At 38.4% G+C, this 24,817-nt stretch overlaps 1 protein-coding gene across 2 annotated transcripts in view; it reads left to right on the top strand.

Annotated features, from left to right (window-relative positions):
- Positions 1 to 11,649: 11,649 nt before the first annotated feature.
- Positions 11,650 to 24,817, top strand: part of EFNA5 (ephrin A5) — a 205,844-nt gene continuing 192,676 nt past the window's right edge. For both annotated transcript variants that reach the window (XM_057425082.1, XM_057425081.1), the window contains exon 1: positions 11,650 to 11,826. In XM_057425082.1, coding sequence (XP_057281065.1) covers positions 11,702 to 11,826 — 125 coding nt within the window. In that variant the 5' untranslated portion in view covers positions 11,650 to 11,701. The remainder of the gene's footprint in view (positions 11,827 to 24,817) is intronic.

Genomic DNA, 24,817 nt, shown 5'->3' with positions numbered 1-24,817 from the left:
TTAAGATTTTTCAGAAAAGACAACTATGCTTTCTTCTAGATATATATGAATAAAAAGGGACTTTGCTGCAAAAAAAAAAAAAAAAGCGCTTTAGAGTTCCATATTTAGCCTATCAATATCAGGCTTTATATTGTAGGCTTATTTATCATGCTATAGTGATATCCTTTGCTGCTTTGCCAGTTACACTAAATACCATGTCCTACATTTTCTTGATCTACAATACACAGTATTTTTGTTGGCAACCAGAAGATTGCAGGTAAAACTTCAACTCAATTTGATTTTTTTATATAAGCTTTTAAATTATTAATGAAAATTTAATAAACTTTTTATTAATCTTGATTTCTCATCTATCACATTTTTAAATTCACACTACAGATACAAGCATACCTTTAGGAGTTCTGCAAAAGTCCTAAAGACTATGCAGTGGGGCATTGACTTACAGGTACAAGCCATGCAAAAGAAGCTTTGCTGTGGCAGAACTGTGTGATGTGTGTTGCTATAGCTTTTATCCTAAGTGATTTGCAAGCCACTCTTTCTGATAATTTGCATGGATTCTGGGCACAATCAGTTACATTTTGTAGCGAAAGACTTATTTCTTTTACTGTAACTGCCCTGGGTTCAGCAGTAGCAGTCATTTTTCCCCTTCTTGGTAGCTGATGCAGTGCTGTGTTTTGACTTTCGGCCTGGGAACAGAGCTGATAACAATGATGTTCTGGTTTGGCCAAGGACTTTGTGAGCCTCATGCTCTGCCAGGGGGGAGGTGAAGCCAGGAGGAAGCAGAGACAGGACACCTGACCCAAACTGACCAAAGAGGTATTCCATACCACAGCACGTCATGCCCAGGATGTAACTGGGAGTTAGCCGGAAGGGCTGGGAGACTGCAGGGTTGGAGGAGGTATCAGTTGGAGCTTGATCGGGCTTGGGGGGCGAGTTATCGGTCAGCTGGTGCTGAGGTGTTGTATTCTCTTCCCTTGTTATTTCCTTTATCATTATTATCACTGGTGGTAGCAGTAGTGATCTGTGTTATACCTTAGTTACTAAACTGTTCTTATCTCAACCCGTGGGAGTTGCATTCTTTTTGATTCTCCTCTCTGTCCCTCCGGGAGTAGGGGGAGGGCAAGAAAGGGGGGGAAGTGAGTGAACGAGTTGCCTGACTGGGTTTAAACCACGACAGTAACTCATGGAAGATTTAGGCACTGTAGGCCTAATCTTGTTTAGTCCCATAAAGCTCTAGGCTAGGCATCCTTTACTGCACCAAAAATACTGAAAAATGGATATGTTCAATGTATGACAGTCTCAATTGGTGCATTCCAGGAGCAGGACGTTTAAGTGAGCACTACTATAAAGCAGTTGCAATGTTAGTGGTACAATGTGAACAAAGAACATCCATTCTGCTGCTTACTAGGTGGTTTTGAGCCAGTAACTCAAATCATGCGGACAAACATGAAATTTAACCTCAGGGATCTGTGGCAATAAATTTGATAAAGTTCTGATACTCTAATACATGTTAAGTGAACATTAAATGAATGTGAAACTGGTTAAATCCTAGGTCACTTGGTCATAAAAAACCCCAATGTGATTGCTGACCCCATACGTCGAGTGTCACATTCTGATTCAATTTGTCCAGGATTTTTTCCCTTTTCCTTTTTGCTCTCCACCCCCTTGCTCAGAGAAGACACAGCAACATTTGCACAGCAGAAAATATCAATTTTCACTCAAAATAAAAACCTTTTTACTGTTGTGATAGCAAATCTGTTGATTTCAACATTAGCCTTTAAAGTAATGCAATTTTCTATATTCCATTTTCTACCATATGCCTGTTGACAAAGGATTTCAGAAGTATAAAACAATTACAGTTTTTCTTTTGTTTATGCAGAAATGCTAAATGCTCTAGTGCAAAGAATATAGTGGATTTTACTAGATCTTAATGACCTCTTATAAAGAAAAGATCTGTTTATGAATTCTTTTCATTATCATATATTCACACTTTTATGATATATCAGTAATTGCTTGATTCTTGATTTTGGATTTCCTCTCCTCAACTGTAAAACAATCTTATATTTCAAAACTGTTCTTCAGTCATCTGGTAGCTGGATTCCACTACCTCCTCTGCTTTCTTCACTTTGAAATGTAAGTTTTATATAATCAGTTCTGAGAATACCTTTCTGATGTCAAATATAAGATGCATGTCTTTGGAGTGCATATGGCAAAGGTCCAAAATAAAGAACAGTAAAAAGCAAATGATGCCAAAAATATATGAAATTAATTTCTTAACTGTACAGGTCTTCTGTAACTTCAATTTCTAAAAGTAATATTTTAATGTTCGTTTTTCATTAAGCACTGCAGTCTGTACAAAAGCTAAGCTGAGATGGAACATGTTAAAAAAAAAAAGAAAAAAAAAAAAAAGAACATAATGAAACAAGAGGGATCATGACTGCCAAAAGAGACAATGTCAAAATCTAGTTTTTTGACATTATCGTCCAAGAAAATAAAATCCTCACATTTTCTACTCTAACGATACAATGTTTTGCAAGGCTATGTCATGGCTGGTAAGGTGAACAGTATTTACTCAGAACTGGCACAAAGCAGACTATGTCATTCATACTTTTGCAATGTTTCCATAAATTTGCTCTCAGCTACATCCACAGCAGTTTCACTGACAATGACACTATAATCAAAGTCCTGCTAAGCAGGCTTAAAATTTTTTAACCTGATACCTTTTCAGCTTCTGGCTTTCCATGACAATTATCAGACTGGCATTTGTCAAGCTGATGCCTGTTTTGTTGGCATAGTTCACACATGGCAGCTAATTCTGCTGGGTTCTTGTTTGGCTGAGTCTAATCTCTTGGAATTGAAGAGTCAGCCAGACTTGGTATACCGTATACAACAGAAAAGGCTGCTTATGAATACTACCACAGAAGCACTATGTTAGTGGACCCTGATAAAGAAGGTGAAGAAAACGTTCTCCTAGTCCCTTCTCTCATGCTCCTGTCTTGAAAGTTGTTGGTTAGTTGCTTTCTAAAATGTTTTTGATAACTCTCCTCCTTCTTCTGTGTGCTGAAATTGACAGAAACATAAGTCTGCAAATGCCAGGTACTCAAGTCAAAAAACACTTAGGGTTTACTTTTCAAACTCTGCTCTGCAAACTGCAGAAACGTATTTATTAAGTGAACAGATGGCTTTTCCTAGTCACATGCTTCTAAGAACTGCCTTTTTCATTAAAAACTATGTTGCAGTACAAAGAGCACAGCTAAAAACATTGCGTCTTCCATATTGCCTACAGTAAATATGTCTACAGCATTTTAACAATTAAACCTCTGAGATCTCTTTCATCCAACTAAGAACTTCCCAGGTGCATAGCTGCACAATGAACATCTCTAGAATTTCCTTGCTAATTGTAATAACATGAATCATTCTTGTTTCTGTTTGTTCTTTTAACCAGATAAGATTTTCTCCACAACGTAAAGGACCTTGTTCCATTGCTGCAATACCAGTGCTGTACCAAAAGTTGCTCTAACAAGTAAACACCACTGGTGAGAACCTACACACAGCAGCATCCACTTGAGGTAACATTTATGCCATACTGAAGGCCATCTTGAAGTCCATCACCTGCATAGACCATGTGCCATTCATGGCACGTGAGAAAATCACTGTCAGGTCTGTTGCTTCTGCTAAGAAAGCAGCTCCTCTGCAAATAGCTCTCCAGCATGTAATGCACACAAAGTTTACATCAACAAAGGAACCCTGAAGTTTCCTAAATGGAAGGACTATCTCACATAAGCTAGCCAGCTTTGCATACAAACTTCTTAGAGCTGTCATTAGACTATAGAACCCTACCTTTTACTTGTGCTACGAATCAGGGCAACTGCCTCCCGTGCTGACAAAGTAGAGTTGTAGCATGATCTGTAATAACCTACTTTGCAGCTCTTCGTTTGTTTTTGTTGGTTTTGGGTTTCGTTTTTTTTTTTGGTGTTTTTGTTTTCTTTTCTGCTGATTAATTTTCACTAACATGAGTAATGTGAGTTGATGGGTGGTGCTGTGTGAGGAGGGAATGCTATCAAAGTCTAAGACTTTGTTATGCAGTGGAAGATATGCACAAGCAAGCACAGGGTTTTGCAACATATAAGAACTGTTTATGATTTTACAGCTTATGATTCATATGTAGAAAAGGCAGCAAGAATAATGGTTACAGTTTTGCAAACTTAAATTGGAAATTATCCTGAATGTTGATTAAACTCTGGAAAGTGTTAAAGGGCATCTTGGGATCTCTTTTTACTAATCTAAAATGTGTTATTAATAACAAAAATTAATAATCATGTTTACTACATAAGGCTTGAATTCAATCAAGTACAGGATTTCCACCATGTTTCCAGATGACAACAATAGCCTACCCCTTCCTTGATTTTCTAACTTGTTTTTCTTCACTTATCTGGATATGGACAGAAAAAAATCCCTGCTAGCTGCCCATCCCACACAACAAGATATAAGCAAACAACAAATAAAAGACAGCATGCCCATAAATGAGATTATTTGCCCACTAATCAATGTATTACTACAAAAATAAGAACTACATATACCTGCAAACACCTGTTTCTGGCAATATATTATTTTGAATTCAGTATTCAGTTTTGGAGGTTTTGTTTGTCTGACTCCGGTTTTTTTAACCTCTTTCTGTCTATTTCAAAGAACAGGGTTTCTAAGTAAACACTGATATTCTAGATCACCAGCTGTAGTTACTCATTGCAGAGAAACAACCTGAAAACCTAACTTTCATCAAGAAGACTCAGAAAAAATGAGGTCTCTGTATGGGCATTTGAACTGCAAGCAACACAAAGTATCCTTTTAAAACATCACAAGGTCAAACAGGATTATTATTTAACTTAACTGGTTCCAATCCTGCCATGTCATCATAGGAGATGCACAGATGCTGAAATAAGAGCTCTCTCATGTAACATAATCTGCATATAATTATGCATTATACATCTATACATCTATAAGATGTATAGCTATCTGCAATACAGAGCTTTTTGCAAGAATTAACAGCAATCTTTGGAGTAAGTCTAGTTATACTGTCCACTATACCCGATTCTTTTTTTTTTTTTTTTTTTTTTGTCTTATGCTTTAGCTTTATAGTATAGTGCTCAATCTTTCTTGCACCTATGAGGTTTAGGTGCTTGATTCTACAGTGATAATACCCAAAACCGGAGGTCTCGTAAGACACTGGCTCTGTAATAGATAAGATTGAGCAATAGTTTTCAAAAGTCTTTCAAAGAGATCTTTAATTTAATGTCTTTAATTTGGAGAGTACGGAAGAACTGAACTGGATGACAGGAAAGAAAGCTATACATTTATCCTAGGGCCATGGATTCTTTTGCTTTGACTTTAATGCTGGGCTATTTCAGTTATTCTTATTGACTCAATGTTAATAAAAAATCAGTGCAGTGGGTAAAGCCAGAAACTGTACATACGATCTTGACAGGGTAGAAACAAACACTTTAATTTGGCCTTTCAAAATGATAGCATTAAAAATATCTTCACAAAGGCAAAAATTTAAAACTCCTTAAAGTGTTTTAAGCAAATTAATTCCTCATAATTAGATATTTATCAAACGTGAGTGAAAGTATTTGTAAAGACAAAACCCCATGAACTTGAATGGCAGCACACTATGTCTAAGTTATTACATATATATACATATATATTACATATATATACAGAACCGTTACACTGAACTTTAAAGTAGATTTTTCTATTGTCTCAAGGGGTAGATAAGCACCCTACTTCCATTTATGTTTTTTTCAAATCTTCTACCTTGTAATTCTTCCTATTGCAAACTTGGGGGGGGGGGGGGGGGGGGGGGGAGGCAAGGAGGAACACCCAAAAAAACAAAACAAACCAGGAATTTTTTTTGGTTTCTTTTCAAAGTTTTCCTCAACATATTAAACTTCTGAATTTTTCAGACTAATATCCATAGCTATGTACTGAAGAGTTGCTTAATTTGTGAGCTGAAGCTCTTCTGACTGCTTAGCAGACACAGAGATATTGATCTGACAAATTTATATGAAAGCAAAGCTGATACCTGTAGATAATTTTCATTAAAAACAAAAACAAACAAAAACAAAACAAAAAAAAAAAAACACCAAGCAAAAAAGCAAGCAAATTCTTAAGAAATGTATAGACAAAGAAGTACGTATGATTTCTGGGCAAAACAACAAGCCTGAAAAAGTCACTGGACGATAACCTCCCTCTCACTCTAAGTTGCCTAGAATTCATTACTGTATTTTCCATTATGGCATTCTCTTTTTTTTTTCTTTTTTTTTTTTTTCTTTTTTTTTTAAATACAAGGATCTCAAAGTTACTCCTTTGGACATCTAAAATCTTGAAGTTATTGAGACTCAGCACACCACATATAAGCATATATGTTATTTCTGGTTGCTAGACTTGAAAATGAGGGTTAGAGAAGCAAGGGAGTTGCCAGACAGTTTAATAAAAAGAACATTAAGAATCTTCATTTAATTGCTCTGTTCTAGCCAGCCAAAAATACACACACAAGTAAATACTGGGTCAGGTTCACCTGCAGCAATTTCATTCTGTTCTCTTCCATAAGATTATTTCTTCCTTCTATATTAAAAAAAAAAAAAAGACCCCCCCCCAAAAAAAACAAAAAAACAAAAAAAAAACAAAAAAAACCAAACAAAACAACCCAAAACCAAAACAGAAAGGCAAGTATGGAGTACATACACTCACAGGTAAACGTATCCAAGAGGGAAAAAATACCATTAGGTTAGAGATACCATTTAGAAAGAAAGCTCTTCTCTTACTTGAGAATCTTTGCAGTCAAACAGTGTATACACTTCTCTGTAAAGAATTCAGTGATTCTCTCTAACAGTATTATTTATAGCTTTGGTATCTACTCCTCTCATATGGAAATTACTCTGAGGTTTTGCTCTGTATTACTCTTTGACAGCTTACAGTATCAGCAATTACAGTAAAAGATGAGAGCATTTATAATGATTAACCATTCTGTTCAGTTATTAATTTGCAGAACTTGAAGCTGAGATTGCTTCTAAGTCATCTTTCAGCAACATATTTATGGGATCAGAGAGTGATTAAAAATATAAGAAAGTGCGATGCTTTCAAGTTCCTGAAAAACACATTTCTAGCAATATCACTGATAAACAAAAGAGCTGTATTTTTGTGCAGTCCTTTTAAACAAAATACCAAAGATGATTTAAACACATACCAACTAGAGGATTATATGTTTTTCTGCCCAAACACCTTTAATCAAATTCCTGTGAAATGTTAACACACATGATTTAAAGATATACATTTTCACAAGACTTAGACAAAAAAAAAGTTTTGAAATGCAGCTATATTCTTTACTGATTTGCAAATCACATTCATTTTCCCAGAAAAGTCTTTCCTTAATTCTCCATGTTCTAACAACAGGTGGAAAAGGAAAAAAATAAGCTGGATTGGGCCCTTCTAGTTAGTTTTACTTCTGAAGCACTACTCAAATTTATAAAAGAGAAAAATAATACACAAAAACCGTAGCAAAAAATGTGGATGTATCATTGTTATTTTCTGCGCTTCATGGGTGCTGAAGTAGCTTTGAATGGCAAAGGAAATCACTTAAATTATTGTAACAATACTACCTACATTGTAATGCCAGAAGTCATTTGTATCTGCACAAGATACTAAGTATTGCTGAACAGTGGTAGAAACACAATGCGTATTTTTAAGGGAAATAAGCAGAGAAAGAAAAGGTTCAGATTTATCACTTATCCCTGAGACAAAAGTCTTAAGCTGAGCTCAGTTTAATTATTTTGAGGTACACGATCAATCGATACACTGAAATTCCTTTCAACTACCAAGAAAGTAGGTGCTGTACACTCTACGTTAAAGACTCCTTTACAGTGAAGCCCGAGATACAGCAGCCACAGAGGTTTATCAGAGGCAGTTTCAGACACTTCCTGTGCCTACACACAGTTTTTTTCTGAAGACTTTGTCAAAATGGTCTAACTGATGTTGAATCACTTGTTAATGGTCTTTACCCTTCTGCCAAATGAAGGCTAATGCCGGAGGCCATACGTATACAGAAGCAGTTTACAACTATGACATCAATAATTGTTTAATCATGTAATCATGGAAATGGAAAGTGGAGTAGAAGCTGACATGCTTCTGGGTATTGGGTATTTGATGGATTCATACAAATTCATTCTGATGTAACAAAAAGCTTACCCTCTGTTCATTAATGTACTGCTTTTTTACTTGCAGAATTAATTTATTTCTTATTTTAAGTCAAAGGATTTATGCCTTTGTATTGTTTATAAACTAATAAGATAGAGCCACCTACATCTTGCTTGCTATGTAAAGCAGGAGAAGAAAAAGATATCTTCCTGCTATAGTTAGTTCTTTTTGGAGTGTTTTTTTTTCAGTTATTAATGTTTGAGTCCTTTTACACAGCTTTGTGTTAAAGAAAACAAAACCAAACCCACCACAAACAACTCCTCCCCCCCCAAAAAAAGACCAACCAAAACCAACAAAAAAAAACCCACACAAAGAACCAAAACCAAAAAACAAATCACAAGTACTACATCTCTACAAGTGTATTTTATATACTAGATTAAGCTCTGAATTCACTATTAAAAGGTGCTTTAAGTTGTACAAACCAACCCCTCATTCTTTCCCTGTGATAATTCTCACAAGACATGAACAAAGGGAAAAAAGAAAAAAAGAAAAGAATTATTAAGCTTTTTTTACAAATGTGTCTGAAGGAACAAAAAAAAAAAAAAAAGGAAACACTGGTTTGTTTTTTTTAAATGAAAAGGAACGAAAAAAAAGTTTGGTTTTATGGTGCCTGTAATACCTGAAGCATTCAGCTGATGTACTCTGAGTCCTGGTGAGGCTAACCCACAGACATCAACATGTTAAAAACAAGACTAAAGGAGACCACAGGGAGACGAAATTTAGACAAGTTTTTAGGCCTTTAATAATTAAGACTTGCAAATTGTACAGGTCCTTCGATAATACATATATGTATTAAAAAAAAATAAACCAAGGGATTGAGGAGAGGAGAGGAGAGGAGAGGAGAGGAGAGGAGAGGAGAGGAGAGGAGAGGAGAGGAGAGGAGAGGAGAGGAGAGGGACGCAGTGGGACGCAGAGGAGCGGAGTGGAGCGCGGAGGAGTGCAGAGGAGAGCACGGGAGGGCGGAGGAGCGCACGGGAGCGCGGAAGAGCCTCGTGTGCCGCCGGCCTCGACCGCTAGGGGGAGTAGGGGCGCTTCCGATGGCGGCGAGGCGGGAGGAGCGTGCGGTGCAGCCCCCGGGCCCCGGCTGCCGTCACCCCGGCAACGCGGCGGGGCGGAGCCTTTTCCGGCGGGAGCCGCTCACCTGCTCGCACTGCGCTTTGCTGTTGCCCGCGGCCGGCGCCGCCTCCCGCTCCTGCTCTGGTGCGGTATCCCCGGCTCCCGCAAGAGGGGTGACCGACCGCTGGTACCGCCCTGGGGGGTCAGTGGGGAAGGAGTTTTGTTTTACGATTGCGTTTCTCGCCGCAGTGTTCTGCATGGCAGACAGAAACTCATCCGCACACAGCCCGCTTAAAACCCCATTGCGGCGTCCGGCGCTGAAACGGTTACCTTCAGTGGCAAGGGCTGCACAGGAACGACCCTGACGCCTCAGTAATTCAATTAGTCAGGTTTCTAGAAGGTGGAGTTGGGTGGTTTTTTTGGCATGGAGGGGGAGGAGAAGCCTGGGACAACGCCTCCTTTCTCGTGTTTCGAGCCAATGGCGTCGACGTATTAAAAAAAAAAAAAAAGAAAAAAAAAAGAAAAAAAAAAAAAACCAACCCAAGCTGTAAGCAAACAGCAGGCTGTACGCTGAGTGGCTGTGCGGGCTGACCCCCCCTTCCACAAGTAAACTGCATGCAAAAACGCCACATGATCCAGCAGCAGCGCCCGTGCTCCGAGCTGGCAGCCTGCACCTCCACCTCCTCCTCGCCTCCTTCCCTCCAGCACACCGGCGCCAGCTCCTGCCTCGGATACACGCGCGTGCACGTATGTATGCGTGCCTACCTCCGCGCACCGCGTTCCGCCCGCTGCGGCTGCCTCAGCTGCGCACACGCGTGTACCTCTGCAGCGCAACGCGCCAGTCTCCGAGCTTTTCCAGGTTGCTGATGTCGGATTTACACGCAGTGAAGGGACCGGTCATTGCAAAAGGGGGCGTGACTGTTTAAAAAGGGTTTTTTTTCCCCTTCCCATAAAGCAATTTTTTTTCTTTTTTTTTTTTCCCAAAAACTGACTTTTGTCCCTCCAATCCTCGTCGCGCTTTACGATCCCTCCCTGCCTGCCGCCGCATTCAAGTTTATTTATTTGCCTGCTGGCGTGGTATATATTATCTCGCTGCTCTTGCTGCTTCAGAGGGAAAAGGGGAGCAGCTGTTGGGCAAGACCGAGACGAAGTACTGGGTTTCTTCCCCCCCCCCCCCCCCCCCCGCTGTCTCCTTATGTAGTCATCTGAGGGGTGGATTCTTTCTCTTCCCCCCTTCCTGCTCTTTCAAACTGTTTTGTCCTTCCGCAGAAGTTGATGTTCCTGGGACTGGACCCTGCTTTATCACGGAGAGGTTCCGGGAGACTGAAGGAGCAGATTTCCGCACGCCGCCGTGTCCCTCCGTTCGCACCCCTAGCAGAAGAGGCGAGCCAAGACCAGCACCATTAGAGGAGTTTGCAGGCTTGATTTTCTAGTCCAAGGTTCTGCTTTTCTACGCCCTCTCATAGAACAGTTTTTTTAATTTCCATCTCCTTGGCTTCCACGCCGCAATATTTCTTGGATTTGCCGTTCGTTTTTTTTTTTTTTTTTTAACTACCCCACTCCTTTTTCTTTTTTTTTTTTCCCCTTCCATTTTTTTTTTCCTTCCGCCTTCGCTGTTGCTCAGCCCTTGGTGCATCCACCGCCCAGGAACAGGAAGGACAAGAAACCACTCCACAAAGTCTTCAAGACACTCTCTGTGCTGCAGAACAGGCTCCCCAACTCCATCAGCGCAGCAAACTCCTCAGGGCTTTTGCTTCTCTCACCCTCTCCCTCCCCCCCTTATTTTTCCTTCTTTTTCCCTCTTTTTTTTTTTTTTTTTTTTTAGTTTTATTGTTTGTTTTTAATTTGCTGAGGGGCAGGAAGGAAAACATAAACTTTGTACTTAAGATCCGCTGGTACTTCTCGCCCCTCTGACAGCCTTTAATACACTGCCAGGACCCCTGTGGGCTTGCGGGGTAAAGATCTCCTTCCCTTTCCCTTCTCTCCTCTCCGCTCTCTCGCTCGCTCTCCCCCAGGCGTCCCCCGAGCCGCGGGGCCGCTCGCAGGGGGCTGAGGAGCGGTGCCTCTTCGCCCGCCGGTGTATGTCGTGGCGCGGGTTCCGTGCGGGACTCCCGGTGAATGAGCACCGCCCGCCTCTTGCCGCCGCCGCCGCCTGCCTTGGCCCCCACCATCCTCCGCAGGGGTGAGGCTCCCTGAGGGACCGCGAATCGCGCCTCCCTGACGGCTGCCCGTCTGCGGAGGCAGGCGCTCGGTGAGGAGCCGGCCCGCCTCTTGCTCACCGCTTTTTATTTATTCACCCCTCAGCCTCCAGCTTCCCGGCTCGGTCCCGCTTGCTTTTATTTTTGTTTATTTTTATCACCCCCTCTTTCTCCATCTCTCCTCATCCCGCCTCGCCGCGATGCCGCACGTGGAGATGCTGCTGCTGGCGGCCGCGGCGCTGTGGGTGTGCGTGCGCGGGCAGGAGCCCGGCGCCAAGGCGGTGGCCGACCGCTACGCCGTGTACTGGAACAGCACCAACCCCAGGTACGCGGGGCGGGCGCGAATCGAGCAGAAACTGCCCCGGCTGGGAGATGAGGGGAGGGAAACTTTCTTTTTCAGAAGATAGAGGCAGCGACGGGGGAAGCAGGACGGAGGCGGTGGCATTTTTTTCTCTGTGCTCCCGCCACTTTCCCCGGGCTCGGCAGGCACCGGGCCGGGCGGATGCTCCTCCGGTGCGCCGTGGGCAGGGGGAACACAGGCGCCTCTAGGAGTTGGGGTGGGATGAGGGGACGCGGGCAGCCGCCGTCCCCCGGGGGGCTGCTGCCTCAGGCAACGCGCGTTCCCGAGGCAGGGGTCTCTTTTCCCGGCGGGACGGGACGGAGCGGGGCGACCGGCCCCGGCTTCGCGGCAGCCGCGGCCGGGATCACTGTCAGCTGCGGTGGAGGGGTGTCTTTCCCCTGGCCCAGCCCTGCCTTGCCCTGCCCTGCCCTGCCCTGCCCGCCCGGAGGGGGGCTCTCCCGGGCAGGCTAGAGGTACCCGTGAGCAGGTAGGTAGGTACGGAGCCAGGGGCCGGGGCTCGCCGGTGTCCCCGGCGGGGTGAGCGGTGCTGCAGAGCCTCCCCGCGCACGGGCGCGCTGGAGGGTTTTCGACAGCAGGCTTAGCATGCAGTTCAGCCAATCTTCTGCTGAAAACGGAGGCTTCATTAATTTTTTTTTCTGGAGTTTTCCCTCATGTTTAGCATCAGACCTGCTCCAAATGGTATCCATGTGTTTGCGTAAAGAACCACCTGGGTATTACATTTTCTTTTTCCCTTGTTAAAGTGCTTGTGAGCAAACTCACCCTTTTTTAAATATACGCCCCCCCCCCGGAGAGAAAAAACGCCAAATCCACAACCCCCCCGTCTAGCTAGTCTAAGTACATTTGGGGACATTTTATCTTAGGTTATCTCTTTCTTACACTTCTGATACTGCTGTTGGGTTTGAGATTAGTACATTGATTTTTGTCACAGGTCATGTTTTTTAATAGATCTGTGTTGCTTGCAGAAAACTCCTCTATTCGGTATTCCAGAGTAGCTTCAAAACAGGTGATGCCGAAGTTAACGGGCAGAATTTTCAAGTGCCCAGACTTAGCTACTCTGCCCAGCACTTTAATGTTGTGATCCTGGTAACAACGCCCCAATGATAAGTAGGTGACAAAAAAAAGCTTGAGACAAAGATTTGTCCAAAGTAACAATCGTGCTTGGGAATGATGAGCATTCATATTTCCAAACCCCTCTCTCTACATTTTCCTTGTTTTACACGTTACTTAAAAAAAAAAAAAAATAAAATATTCAGAGTAAATAAGGTGAAAAGTTACATCTCACATCAAAGAACACACTTCTCAAAAAATTGCTTGTCTCCCAAAACCAGAGTTTATTCTGCTCTTGTTAAGCAAAATGAAATTAACTGATGACTGGGTGGGTGGGTAAGTAAAATTCACAAATTCCACTGGGCAGAATGAGGATTGTTGAAATAGTTCTCACTAAATGCACATGTTGCTGGTGTAACAGCTAAAATACTTAAAAAATAGCTTTGCATTCAATATTTTTCACTTCTGTCTTTTGTGTGATGTGCTTACACAATAACTGCACATAGATAAAGGTAGTTGAAGGTACAAGGAGCGCTTACCTAGTTGGTAGGTATTATGCATTGAATGGTTTTGTAAGGATTCTCGTAAATTTAATCTTATTACCATTCATGAAATTTCTTCTTAGTCCAATATTAAACACCAGCAGACTACAAAGAAAAGGTAGTTTTATTGCTCTTTCAGACACTAGAGAAAGAGTGAATTATGTTTCTAAACCCTCTCTTAAAAACAAACTTGTCTTTAAATATTCACTGCGCTCTCACAGTGCAAGTATGTATTTGGACATGGTAGGTTTATCTGTGAGTGAAAAATATGAGAAGGAGCAGGGTGCAGATGTATTTCTCCTTTGTTTTACTCAGTGTGCCAGTTTTTGTGTGCTTTCCATGATCACTACAGAAAAATAGCCAAACACCTGAATTGTAGGTGTAAGAGACCCAAAGAAAATAAAATCCCCTTGTTTGAATTTGTTTTGTTAGAATCTAAGCTGAAGGCAAAATCCAGTTTGGTTATCAAAATTGTCAGAGCAGTTAACAATGTTGCAGGAATAACTTTGCAGTGATTTAGCTGCAGAGACAGACTCGGGAGATGAGAAGTCTGGTTTTTATATACGTAGAAGTAAGTAGGGATGCTTACTTGGTGATAACCATTTGAAATTAGAAGACAAAACATGCTGTCATTTGTTAAACACAAATGCCATCATTGTGCTTTAGCTTGCTTCTTTATTGTATTTACTCGGAATTAATAAACTGCTGTAGAAATAAATTAATTCACTTTAAAAATGAAATGTTCATCATTTTGACAATGATTAAAGGCACCATAAGGTTCCATCAAAACTTTGAAGAATTTCATAATGATTGTACTTTCCTCAGGTGCAATAATGTTTAGGTTTTTAATATGGAACTCTAGCAACTTATTGAAATTCATTAAGATCTCATCCTTTTTAAAAGGCACATTAGTAAATTGATGAGTAGCCCAGTTCATAAGTGTTCCTGGTGCAAACAATATTTGGTAAATAAAAGAAAATTCCTAAGACCCTATTAGCAAAGTTCATATTACATTTCTTGGTTAGTTGCCAGAGTTCTGCTAGAGCAATTAAAAATGTTCTGTGATCATTAGTATGTAGAAATATCAAAGTTGCATATTCTTACAGAGCTTAAGTCTGCTGTTAGAAATATTGTAAGTATTCCTGTACTTTATTTTTCTTATGTATTTAATTATCAATATACATGAAGTACCATAAATACTGTGGTCCAGTTCCAGGTGAGAATATGTTAAGTATTAGGATCCTAAACTATAATGAAATAAGGGGTGTTAATAATGATTTTTTTTTATTGGAAATAAATCTCAAGTAAGCTTGAAAATGTGTTCTAATATATTTTTTGTTATTTATGTAGGCTTAGAATTAAGTGTACATAAATTATAATTATCGTCTTAAAGTGCTTTAGTCTTTCAGCACTGTTTGCATATGTGTTCTTGTATGGGGCAGCAAAATGTTATTGTCAAATAGTGTTATTCTGAATCCAGCACTTAAAATAGTTTGTGAGGTTAGTTTTGTAGTAGAGCATATTCACTTAGTCCTGATTACTAGTGTCCTTGAAGTTAGAATTTATCCAAAATGTCATGTACCTGAGCCAAATTTTGAAGCGGTCTACTTGCTTAGTGCTTGCTATTGCTCTTAATCTTGTCAGAGTTCAAGCTGAACTACTTCTAATTGTTGCTACATTTTTCTGCTTGCAGGGTTGTTGCTTCGCTATTGTGGTTTATATTTAGGTATTTCTCTGTAAGTTGTTTTCAGTGGCAGGTTATGCAGCTTCAAAAATTGTTAGAAGTTTCAAGGTGGTTACAAATACTTGCATTTCAAGTCTAGTTTGTGGTCATAAATAGAGGACAAATCTTGTAGTCTCATGAAAGCAAATATTCTTTTATTAGAAGTATTATTGTATTTGTCTGTATCTTATACAGGAAAATTGTGTATAAAGTTACATCTACAAGAGAACTATAAAGACATAGGATGCTGATATATTTTCTCCCTGTGTATTTATGTGGGTAATAAAATAAAGAAATTAGGTGGTTATTAGAGAATTTAGATACTGAAAAATCATTTCAACTTTAACTGGTGAGTTTCTATAATTAAGCTGTTTATCACAATTTGATCATTATTGCTAGAGGTATAGTGTTTTGTGGTTGTTTTGGTTTTTTGTTTGTTTTTTTTTTTAAATTTTTTTTTTTTTTTTTTTTTTGTGATAGGTATTTGGGAGCAGTGAACAGAAAGCTGAATGCATGCTTCTGAAAATTCTATGCATAGACCAGAATTTGACAATGGATGTTTAAACTCAGGTGGATTTTGTAGCTGAGTGTTTAGGCACTTTTTCAGGACTGCATTTGACTTCCCTGCAGAGCATGCTGATGCACTTAAGTTCTGTTGCAGTTGTGTGGGTGAATGGATGTGTACTTAAGTGCCTCCCTGAACCAGCTAAATGCATAGATATAATTTTTAGAAGCCCAGCTGTGGCTGGTTATGCCTTCCTGGCACTGCTCAGGAGCACTCTGGATGGCTGAGTGAATGTCTGAGTAGCCTACTATCCCTTTACATGTGTTTGGAGATTTCACCATGGCATGTTGGTTGATATGTTGAGATCATGTGGCTGGTTTATTTTATTTTTAATTTTTTTTTTTGTTTGGCTTGTTTGTTTTCCAACTAGGAATAGTTCTGCCTATGTTCAGAGATTAGAGAAACCATGCAGAAGCAGTTGAAGTCAGATGAAGACAGTTACGTGTGTTAAGAACAACTAAGAAGTTGGGGATGAACAGGGGCAAAATCAAGGCATTTTTTTTTGTGTTGGTATTCCGTATAATTCTTGTATGTCAAGGGAAGCATAAGAGCTAAAGCACTTGAGATACACACATACATTCTCACTTCTGTGTAACTGATTTGAAACGGCATAGCTTGTATTTTGAGAGCATTTTATCCAGCAGCTTGCTTTGAGAGCTCAAATCTCTGTCTGATTTCTTGTAATTAATGAGTGGTAGTAGAGCCTTCCATTTTTTACGCCTGCTTTCCATGCTTTAAATAGTTTCACTAGCACCTTGTGTCTCCAAAATATTGGTGTTTATTTTAAAAGTGGGGTTTTGAAACAGTTTGAAACATTCTGTGGAAAAATTACACAAAGAACAATAGTTTCACTGGCTTCCACCTTCATATGAAGGGCACATTGTTAAAGTGGTACATGGTCTTCATGAAATACTTCTTAAATCTTTTTCAAATGGACATAGTGAGGACACTTCCCTGCATTCTTTTGCTAGCCCTATATCTGTTTGGAGATGGACAGATAAAGATGAACCTTTCTTTCTCTTCCCTGTTGCTATGATCCCAGCAATCTACCAGCTTCATGCTGGGCTGAGAAAATGAATGAATACAATTAGTTCTTCAGAGTCATGGTCTTTGAATTCATAAGGAGAGGGGTATGTAATATGTACACATTCGTATGCAAATATGCATACATTTCAATGTATGTATATGTATACTTATGTGTATATATGCACATATATACATATGTATGTGTACCTTGGCGTGTGTCATTAGAAGGTGGTGGGGTGTAGAGTAAATCATGACTGTTGTGTAAGAAAATAATCTCACTCTTAAATGTTTAGAAAACAAGGAGCTTCACAAACTGATTCCCAGGTCCCATCTTCCTGCTAATGTCTTTTGTTTTAAAATTATAAATAATAATGAATTTTTATATTTTTTTTTTAGAATCTGTGGTTTTGTTTTTAGCCATCTTCCCATTGTGCTAATTAGTAGTCCCCAGGTCAATAGGTGGATAGGTAGATAAGCAAGCACTCAGGCACACAAATACAGAGAGAAACAGCAAAGATTACTGGATGTGCTTTGAGAGATCTCTGGGCTTATTAGAGTACCTTGTTACTGCTTCTTCCTAAACCAGTTTGTCGCTGGGCAGAGTATTACGTTGTTGAAATATCAGACTTTAAGAAAGCATGTGAAGAAGGCTGGTTGTCTGGATCACCTTAGAGAAGATACTAACAAAGACGCTACCTTTCCTGAAGAAAGCAGGAATATACAATAGTTTGTCCATAGCTGTGAGTTATAACCTCTCTTGCTTTGGCTCACTGTTTTTCAGATTTTTGAAATCCAATTTGTAGTACTTTGAAACTGGGACTTTTTTCCAACTTTTTGCTCTGCTATCCAGTTCTCAGCACCGTTTTTTGAAAATGTCTTTAGTCTTATGATTAATTTAATCTTCCAGTGTTTCTGAATGGTGTAATCGACTGTTGAGAATAGAGGGCCCTGTTTTGTTTAGGTTCTCCTTGTATTTGTGGTTAAAATTTAGCCAGTCAGCAGCATGCCAACATAATGAAATGGAAACATTTGGTTTAAAATAAACAGACATGTTACTGAAATTGCTTTTTGGTGGTATTACAGTTTTTGTGAGTAAGCTGTACTGTAATGTGCTTCTGCATAGTTGAATGGAAGATCAGAATCCTTCACACAGTAGAAGTCTTCCTTGCATTTCTGCATTCTCTCTAGTCATTGTAGTTTCTACAAGCTAAATAATAGTTGAGCTCATTTAAAATGGTGGTATTAGTGTGCAAGCATGTATAGATGTCTGAAATATTTTTTAAAAATCTGAGCGTAGATTGTTAAGTTACAAACCCACAAATTCTCACTGCTACACATTTTTTAAGTAATCTGTGTTAAAATCAATTATTTGAAAATATTTGCAAAAAGAATGCTGGTTTGCAAGGATTGAGATTATATTCTTTTCTGTAGAATGCCAATAAGAGAAAAAAGACACACACCCCCCCAATACATATATATATATAATTTCATCCTTCACATTTTACTGTTCACAGGTCAATGAAAATACTTCGTTAGATCCTAGTTTTAGGAAAAAAAATAGTTGTTTTTAATTGCTGCAAAATGTAGAAAAATTGTTTTATGTCCCTGTTCTGTTAACTGGTATGCTCGGAGTTTTATGGCCATTTTTCTGTTTAAATGTATGACAGTAAAAATGCTGTCAAAAGAAAAAGATACACAAGACTCCTGTTAATTAGCAAGATCTGCTTGAATGGCTAATGCCAATTTATAGCAAATTCTCCTTCAGGTTCGGCAATTTTTACTTGAAAAGCCTTGAAAATTACAGTTCTTATTGTCACTTGCATCATAGTCTAGTGGAAGAATTTACAAATCCATGCTGATACATGGCATGGAAGAGAAAAAAACAAAGATCTCAAACTGACAAAACCCCTAAGTAGTTAATTTCTACTTTGGTAATTTTCTGTCGTGAATTCAGCATGTTAATCTAATGAGGAACTGTTCAACAGTAATACCCACGCTAAAACATTTTGCTTTGTGTTTATCATTTAGTAATTTTATATTTGTTGTTTGTTTTCATTGGACTCTTGAAGAACACTGTTATTGATAGGCACCATTTTTAGTTTTTGATGATGGTAATGAAATGGCACTGGAGTGCAGACAAGGAATGATTTGCTTGTGAATCATCTGGTGAGGTAAAAAACTGGAGTAGGAGATGCATTTGCTTTGGCTCTGGCCACTCTTTGCTGAAATATCTTTTTGTTCCATTCGGAAAGATAAAATTTGGCCTTGTGACGTATAAAAAGGATGCATATTTTGACATAATGTGTATTGTGTTGTAGTTAATGTTAGCTGTGTATCACTGACATTCTTTATCTGTTAAAATAGTACAATTTTTCCTCCCAAAAATGATTTAAGTTTTTTGCTTAGAGGTGAGTGCTGGCCAGTGGCTAGCATCTTCTCATTGTGTGAGCTGTTCGTCAGTAACAGTTATCGCTGCAGTCGTTCACTAATGGGTAGCAATGAAACACCACCTTTTTGCTTTTGTAGACTTCAAAGTAGTATTTTTCATAGAATTTCAAGAAATTCTGCTCCCTGACATTATGTTATGACTTAGGGAATTGCTAAGAAATATATATACATTTTTGTTATCATTCTGGTACTATACATTGGATTTTTAATTTTAATTTTTACTTTGTTTAAATTTTATAAATAAATGTGAGTATCTTATCTCAGTATGTACCTTTGAAACTAGAGCTGAACACATTCTAAATTTTTTCATCAAAACTAATTAAAAAAAGCCAGATCTCTCAATGTCTAGTATTTTGATGTTTTGGCAGCTCTGTATAAGTAAAATATAGGTGTATATTTTTTTGAAGGGACAGAAAAAAGTGTTTTATTTTAGTTACTGTTAGATTTGATGATGACCTTTGTAGCTATACTAGTTCATCAGCATTAGGTGAGGACTGAGAGCAGGTTTCATGATGTTGGCTCCACTGGAACTGTTAAAAGTCATTGCAAAGAAATTTGCTAATTAACGTTGTTAATGAGCAGCAAAACCAGCTATGATTTTTTTTTTTTTTTTTGTGTGTGTGTTTTTTTTTTTGTTTGGTTTAGTTTGGGTTTTTTTTGTGTTTTTTTTTTTCTGTTTGGTTTGGATATTTTTTGTTCTTTGTTTTATTTTCTGTACTGCAGTTGTCTGATCAGATTTCAGATTTTTAAAAAATAGTTATGTATTCATGTAGGCAGGGCATTTGGTGAGCAGAAGTTAACAAAGTAGGAGCTATCAATCCTGCTTTCTTTCCTTTTGTTTCCAGCAAAGAAGGAAATAAAGAGAGACTCTGGAATTTGAAAGTATTGACCTTCTGACACGCACACACAGCATGGTCATTGCAGTGGCACACAAAGTGCCTTAAGCCACCATAATGGCAAACTGCATTTTTGAAGTTACTGATTTGAGAGCCAGCTGGTTGGGGGATGGACTGCCAACATCGATTCTGCAGCTATTTGAAAGTTACCACTTTAGAGCCAGACAGCTTCACTTTTATGTTCCCAAACTTACCACTTAGGAATAATGTTGCTTTGTTCAGCTTAGCCAGGGATTTGTGACTGCTACATAGACATAGAACCATTTGGTCCAGAATTGTGTGGTCATTCTTCATAGAGATCTGCTTCACAGAGTAATTTCATTCATCTGGTAGTGGGGGAGGGATGAGAAAGGGACATTCAGATATAGTGCTCTTCTAGGAAATTGTGCATCCACATTAGTTAGTCACTTTTTTAAAGCCTTTTAAAGATAGAGATTTGGATCAAGTAGTTAAAAGTCCAATTCAGACCTGTGTCTTCAGACTGTATGTGATCTCTTGGGTAGGCTTTCCATGCATAGTCTGGAAAAAAACTCATATTTCATGTACTGTAACAGCTCTTCTCCCCTGACCCTCTTTTTAAAAAATTATTATTTGTTTACAGCTATTGCTCTGATACACTTATACATCTTTTTGCAGTTCTCTTGGGGCTTAGTTTATTAAAAATTAGTGATCCATCACTAAGCGAGGTACAGTACAAATGCTGGTGCTCCCAAAAGGGAGGTTTTGTGCCAAACCAGAAGAAATAATAGGGATACAAAAGCTGCCAAAAAGCATGTCTCCCAATTTCTACTTAATCAGGCGAAAAAGCACCTCAGCAACTACAGCTGAATGTGGGAGAGTTTATTGTAAATATTGAATAAAGGTGTGTTAAGCAGGCATAGTATCTTTATTTCTAGCTACATAAAATAAAAAAAAAAGTCATCTATGAGCCAGAGTTGGTGGGGATTTCTTTCATGTTGATGGCATTGTCAGTGGATAGATCTTTCAAAAAAACTTATGTTACTTTTGAACAAGAAGAAGAAGTTAGCATTTTCCTTATTTTTTTGTCCTTAAGGTGGTGGTTATTAATAATAATATCTGTAGACAATAAGCAAAGCTTTAGAGAAGATATTTTAACAAAATCATATTTTCAGTCTTCTGGATTACAAGGTATGGGAGAAAAAGAACCATTGCTGTGAATATCTGGTATCCAAAACTGCCAATCACTTTTGGCACAGCTCCCATCATGGTCGCTGTGCCATAATTAAATGCCTGTCATTAGTGTATTTTTCCATAACATTTACAATAGAAAAGGCAAGGGGTCCTTGCAGAGCTATGGCTGTCAGGGGAACAATAAAAACTAATTACATACTCTGCTGTCACCATTGGCAGCTCTGCTTTTGGGGGGAAAGAACATGGGAAGTGTGTGCCTAATAATTATATATATAAAATGATATATATACAATACCCAATTGGGGAAACTCAGTCACAGTGAAGTGACATTTACTTGGAAGTTTATTATTTGTGCATTCAAATGATCTTAATTCTGGGGTCGTATTTGTCACTTTGCTTATGCCTATGTTGCATACACTTTTCCTTTTGCATTTCGGTCACTTTTGCCTTTCCTTCTTTCTTTCTGTCTTGCACACTTCTTTGTGAACTGAGCTTTCCTATAAAATTGCTGAGATCAAAGGCAATATTTGCCTGCATTTATTAACTGGATGTAAATCATCTTAGCCTTTGTATACTTTTGCTTGTGTCCTGCATAGTAAACAAGAATAAAATAAAATCTAAAAAAAAAAAAAAAGTTAAGTGAAAGCAGGTAGTTTGCATGTTTACCTTTTCCTTCTATTTTCAGTCCATGATGTGCAGGTCATCTTCAGGAAAATCAGGTTAGAGAGTTGGGAATACTGCTGTAGCGGCTTTGGTGTGTCAGTTCTACTTATCAGTGCACAAATATTTCCAAATGCAAGCATAAGTCATTGCAGAGTGAATTATCTTTAATGCTGTCTTTAAAGACAATGAAAAAGTAAAGTTGTGCTTCACATTAATATTTATAATTATTATTTGTTATTCTGTAAAATGAGCAATTTATTTAAGCAAGTTTTTTAGTCCGCTGATTTAAAAGAGAATAGATCCTCAAAACCAGAATTTTGGCTATATTTAGGTACCTAGAGTTGCAGACAGGAGCCATGTGAGAATTTTGAGACTGCCTTGGTGCCTGGTTGTCTTAGATTTTATTTTGGCTTTTTATACTCATATGTTCTAAAATATCTTTAAAAAAAAAAAAAAGAAAAAGTCCTTTAGGTGGATTAAAGTGGTTTAAATAAATATCCTTGGTTTTAACATTTGCCGGAGGCAGTAGGGGCTGATGGGTATTAATGAGGAAATTCGTCTATTTATTTGGATTATGTGCCTCGATAGATACTACAAGATCTGTAATTTGGTTGGGTTTTTTTGATACACCACCTTCTGATGCTTTTTTATTGCAGTGTTTTTGGCAGTGTTCAGATCCAGCTCTGTTGAAGTAAAAAGATTCTCCCACTGCTTTGTATTGGAGTTGATTTAGGTCTGTATTGATGATTTTATAGTGTAGATCATGAGTAAGAGTTTCAGTATTTGGGCTGGTTGATTTTTGTGAGGCCACACAATCTGCGTGTATCAAATCTAGTGAAAGGGCAGAGCAGCTTCCCTGTGGGTATTTGTCTGATTGCATCACAATAAGTTCTAGACTATATATATATATATATATATTTGTTTTTTCATTTTTTTTTAAAACAGTTTTTGCAGAACTGGGGCCTCCATCTTTTAGGGGGTTGAAGCAGGTAAAAGAGAACCTGGTAGCTGATTTGCTGTCATCGGTTTCAAAAGTGAGAACTGGCTTATCATATATGATTGCTGATGGGCATTAAACTCTGAGGTGCTGGACACCTTATACAGTGGAGGACAATTTGGTATGTGCCAAAAAAATATTAACTTAAGATCATGAAGGTAAAATTAATCAGCTATAGTAGCACACCACTGGGACACAGGTTATATGTTTTCCAAAGCACTATATGCAATATGCTGTTCTCTTCTAGATAAGATATTCCTTAAAGACCAGATGGATCTTGTGGATGCCCAAATAGGATAGAATTATTTTTTCTTTGAAATAATGAAACATTGTCTTGAGGAAAGAAGTCTCTGTTTTCTAAAAAATAGAACAATATGGAAGTCCCTGTTTTGCTGGAGTATGCTACCTCTCCTTGCAAATATAAACTCTTTAATATATAAATCATGTAATTTATTACCTATTTACCAAAATTGTGAGCAGTGATTCCTGTTGTGTGGTATGTCACGGTATTTTGAGGATGCCGGGAGAATGGGAAAGCAATTTTTCCTGAAGTTTCATTTAATGGAATACCAAGTATGACATTTTTCTTGATTTCCAGTGGACTTGTTGGTATCTAGTGGTTATGAGATACAACGTAATGAGAGGAAGACACATCTTTCAGGAACTGCAGCACATGTTTAATTTGAGACTACACATGTTGATGAAATAAGTTTATTTTGCTTAAAATTCAGCCCCACAAAAAATCAAGTTATAATTCTTAAACTGTATTTATGGTGAATACATTTGGAATTTAATCATGTTTTTGTAGCCTCTGTGTTGGTAGAACCGGTTGTAGAACACTGTGCTCTATTTAATGTTACCTGTGTGTATTCATATTGAGTTGCTTATAAGGTTTCAAGAAATATTTGAAAATTTTCTGTGAAGTTGATTTTTTAAATCTATTTCAAGAGTGTCCTTTGAATGTTTAATAGATATTTTTGCTGAGTTTATAAATGTTGTAAAGGAATACATACACAGTTTTATTGAAGAATTTATGTTTTAAACAGTCTTCAAACAACTTACCTTTGTGAAAAATACTAGGAACACTTCCTGCAGAGAACACGATCATTTTGTAATGCGCTTCGTAGCATAATCCTTACTTAAAACCATGAAATAAATCACTCTCTTAAAAGTTATATTGTAGATAGGAACTCACTAGCAGAAAGGCTAAGGGATTTCAGAGTATAAAGAGATTTTTCATTAAAATAAAAACAAAATAAAAAGTGTTATTTGCAGAATCTTTAATCAAGGTGTTATGAAATTTGTCATTAAGCGTCACATTACCATAACAAGTGACAGTGTGGGTGAAAAAGGGAAATTAATTACAGAAGTAGATCATACTTGCTTCTCATTATGTAAAGGCTATTCACTGCATTCAAATTCCAAGCAAACCCTTTCTCTATATTTCAGTTATGTAAAAAACTTACTTGCAAAGAACACTTTATGAAGAGAATCTCTGTATTCACTGTTTCTAGTCTGAAGCATGAATCAGCTTTAAAGAAAAAAAAAGGCTTTTTAGTGATTTACAGCATCACTTTAATATTACTTTTTCAGACCCTGTCTCTGACTGAACTACATTTTATAGCTTACTGTAAAAAGGAATCTCTGTTTTCCATTTTTCATACTAGCTGTCTTGATTTAGTGCTGATATAATGGCCATCTTCAGAACAAAGCATTTGGAAGAGTTTTGTAAGCATTTTATTTCAGGTGTAGACTTTGGAGCTAATGTATTATTACTGATGAAAGCAATTTTGCCTTTGTAACTTCTGTGAGGAAATCACACCATTCCCATGCCCAATTAGGGTTTCTGTACTGTTTTTTCCTTATGTATGGCAGAGGAATGATGCATTTTCTTTG

This window comes from Pezoporus wallicus, unplaced genomic scaffold (assembly GCF_028554395.1).
Source record: "Pezoporus wallicus isolate ANWC-B61680 ecotype Strahan unplaced genomic scaffold, APGP_CSIRO_Pwel_v1 contig_7397, whole genome shotgun sequence".
NCBI classification, from domain to species: domain Eukaryota; kingdom Metazoa; phylum Chordata; class Aves; order Psittaciformes; family Psittacidae; genus Pezoporus; species Pezoporus wallicus.
Note: the sequence above shows the minus strand (reverse complement) of the source record. Positions and strands in the feature narration are given on the sequence as shown.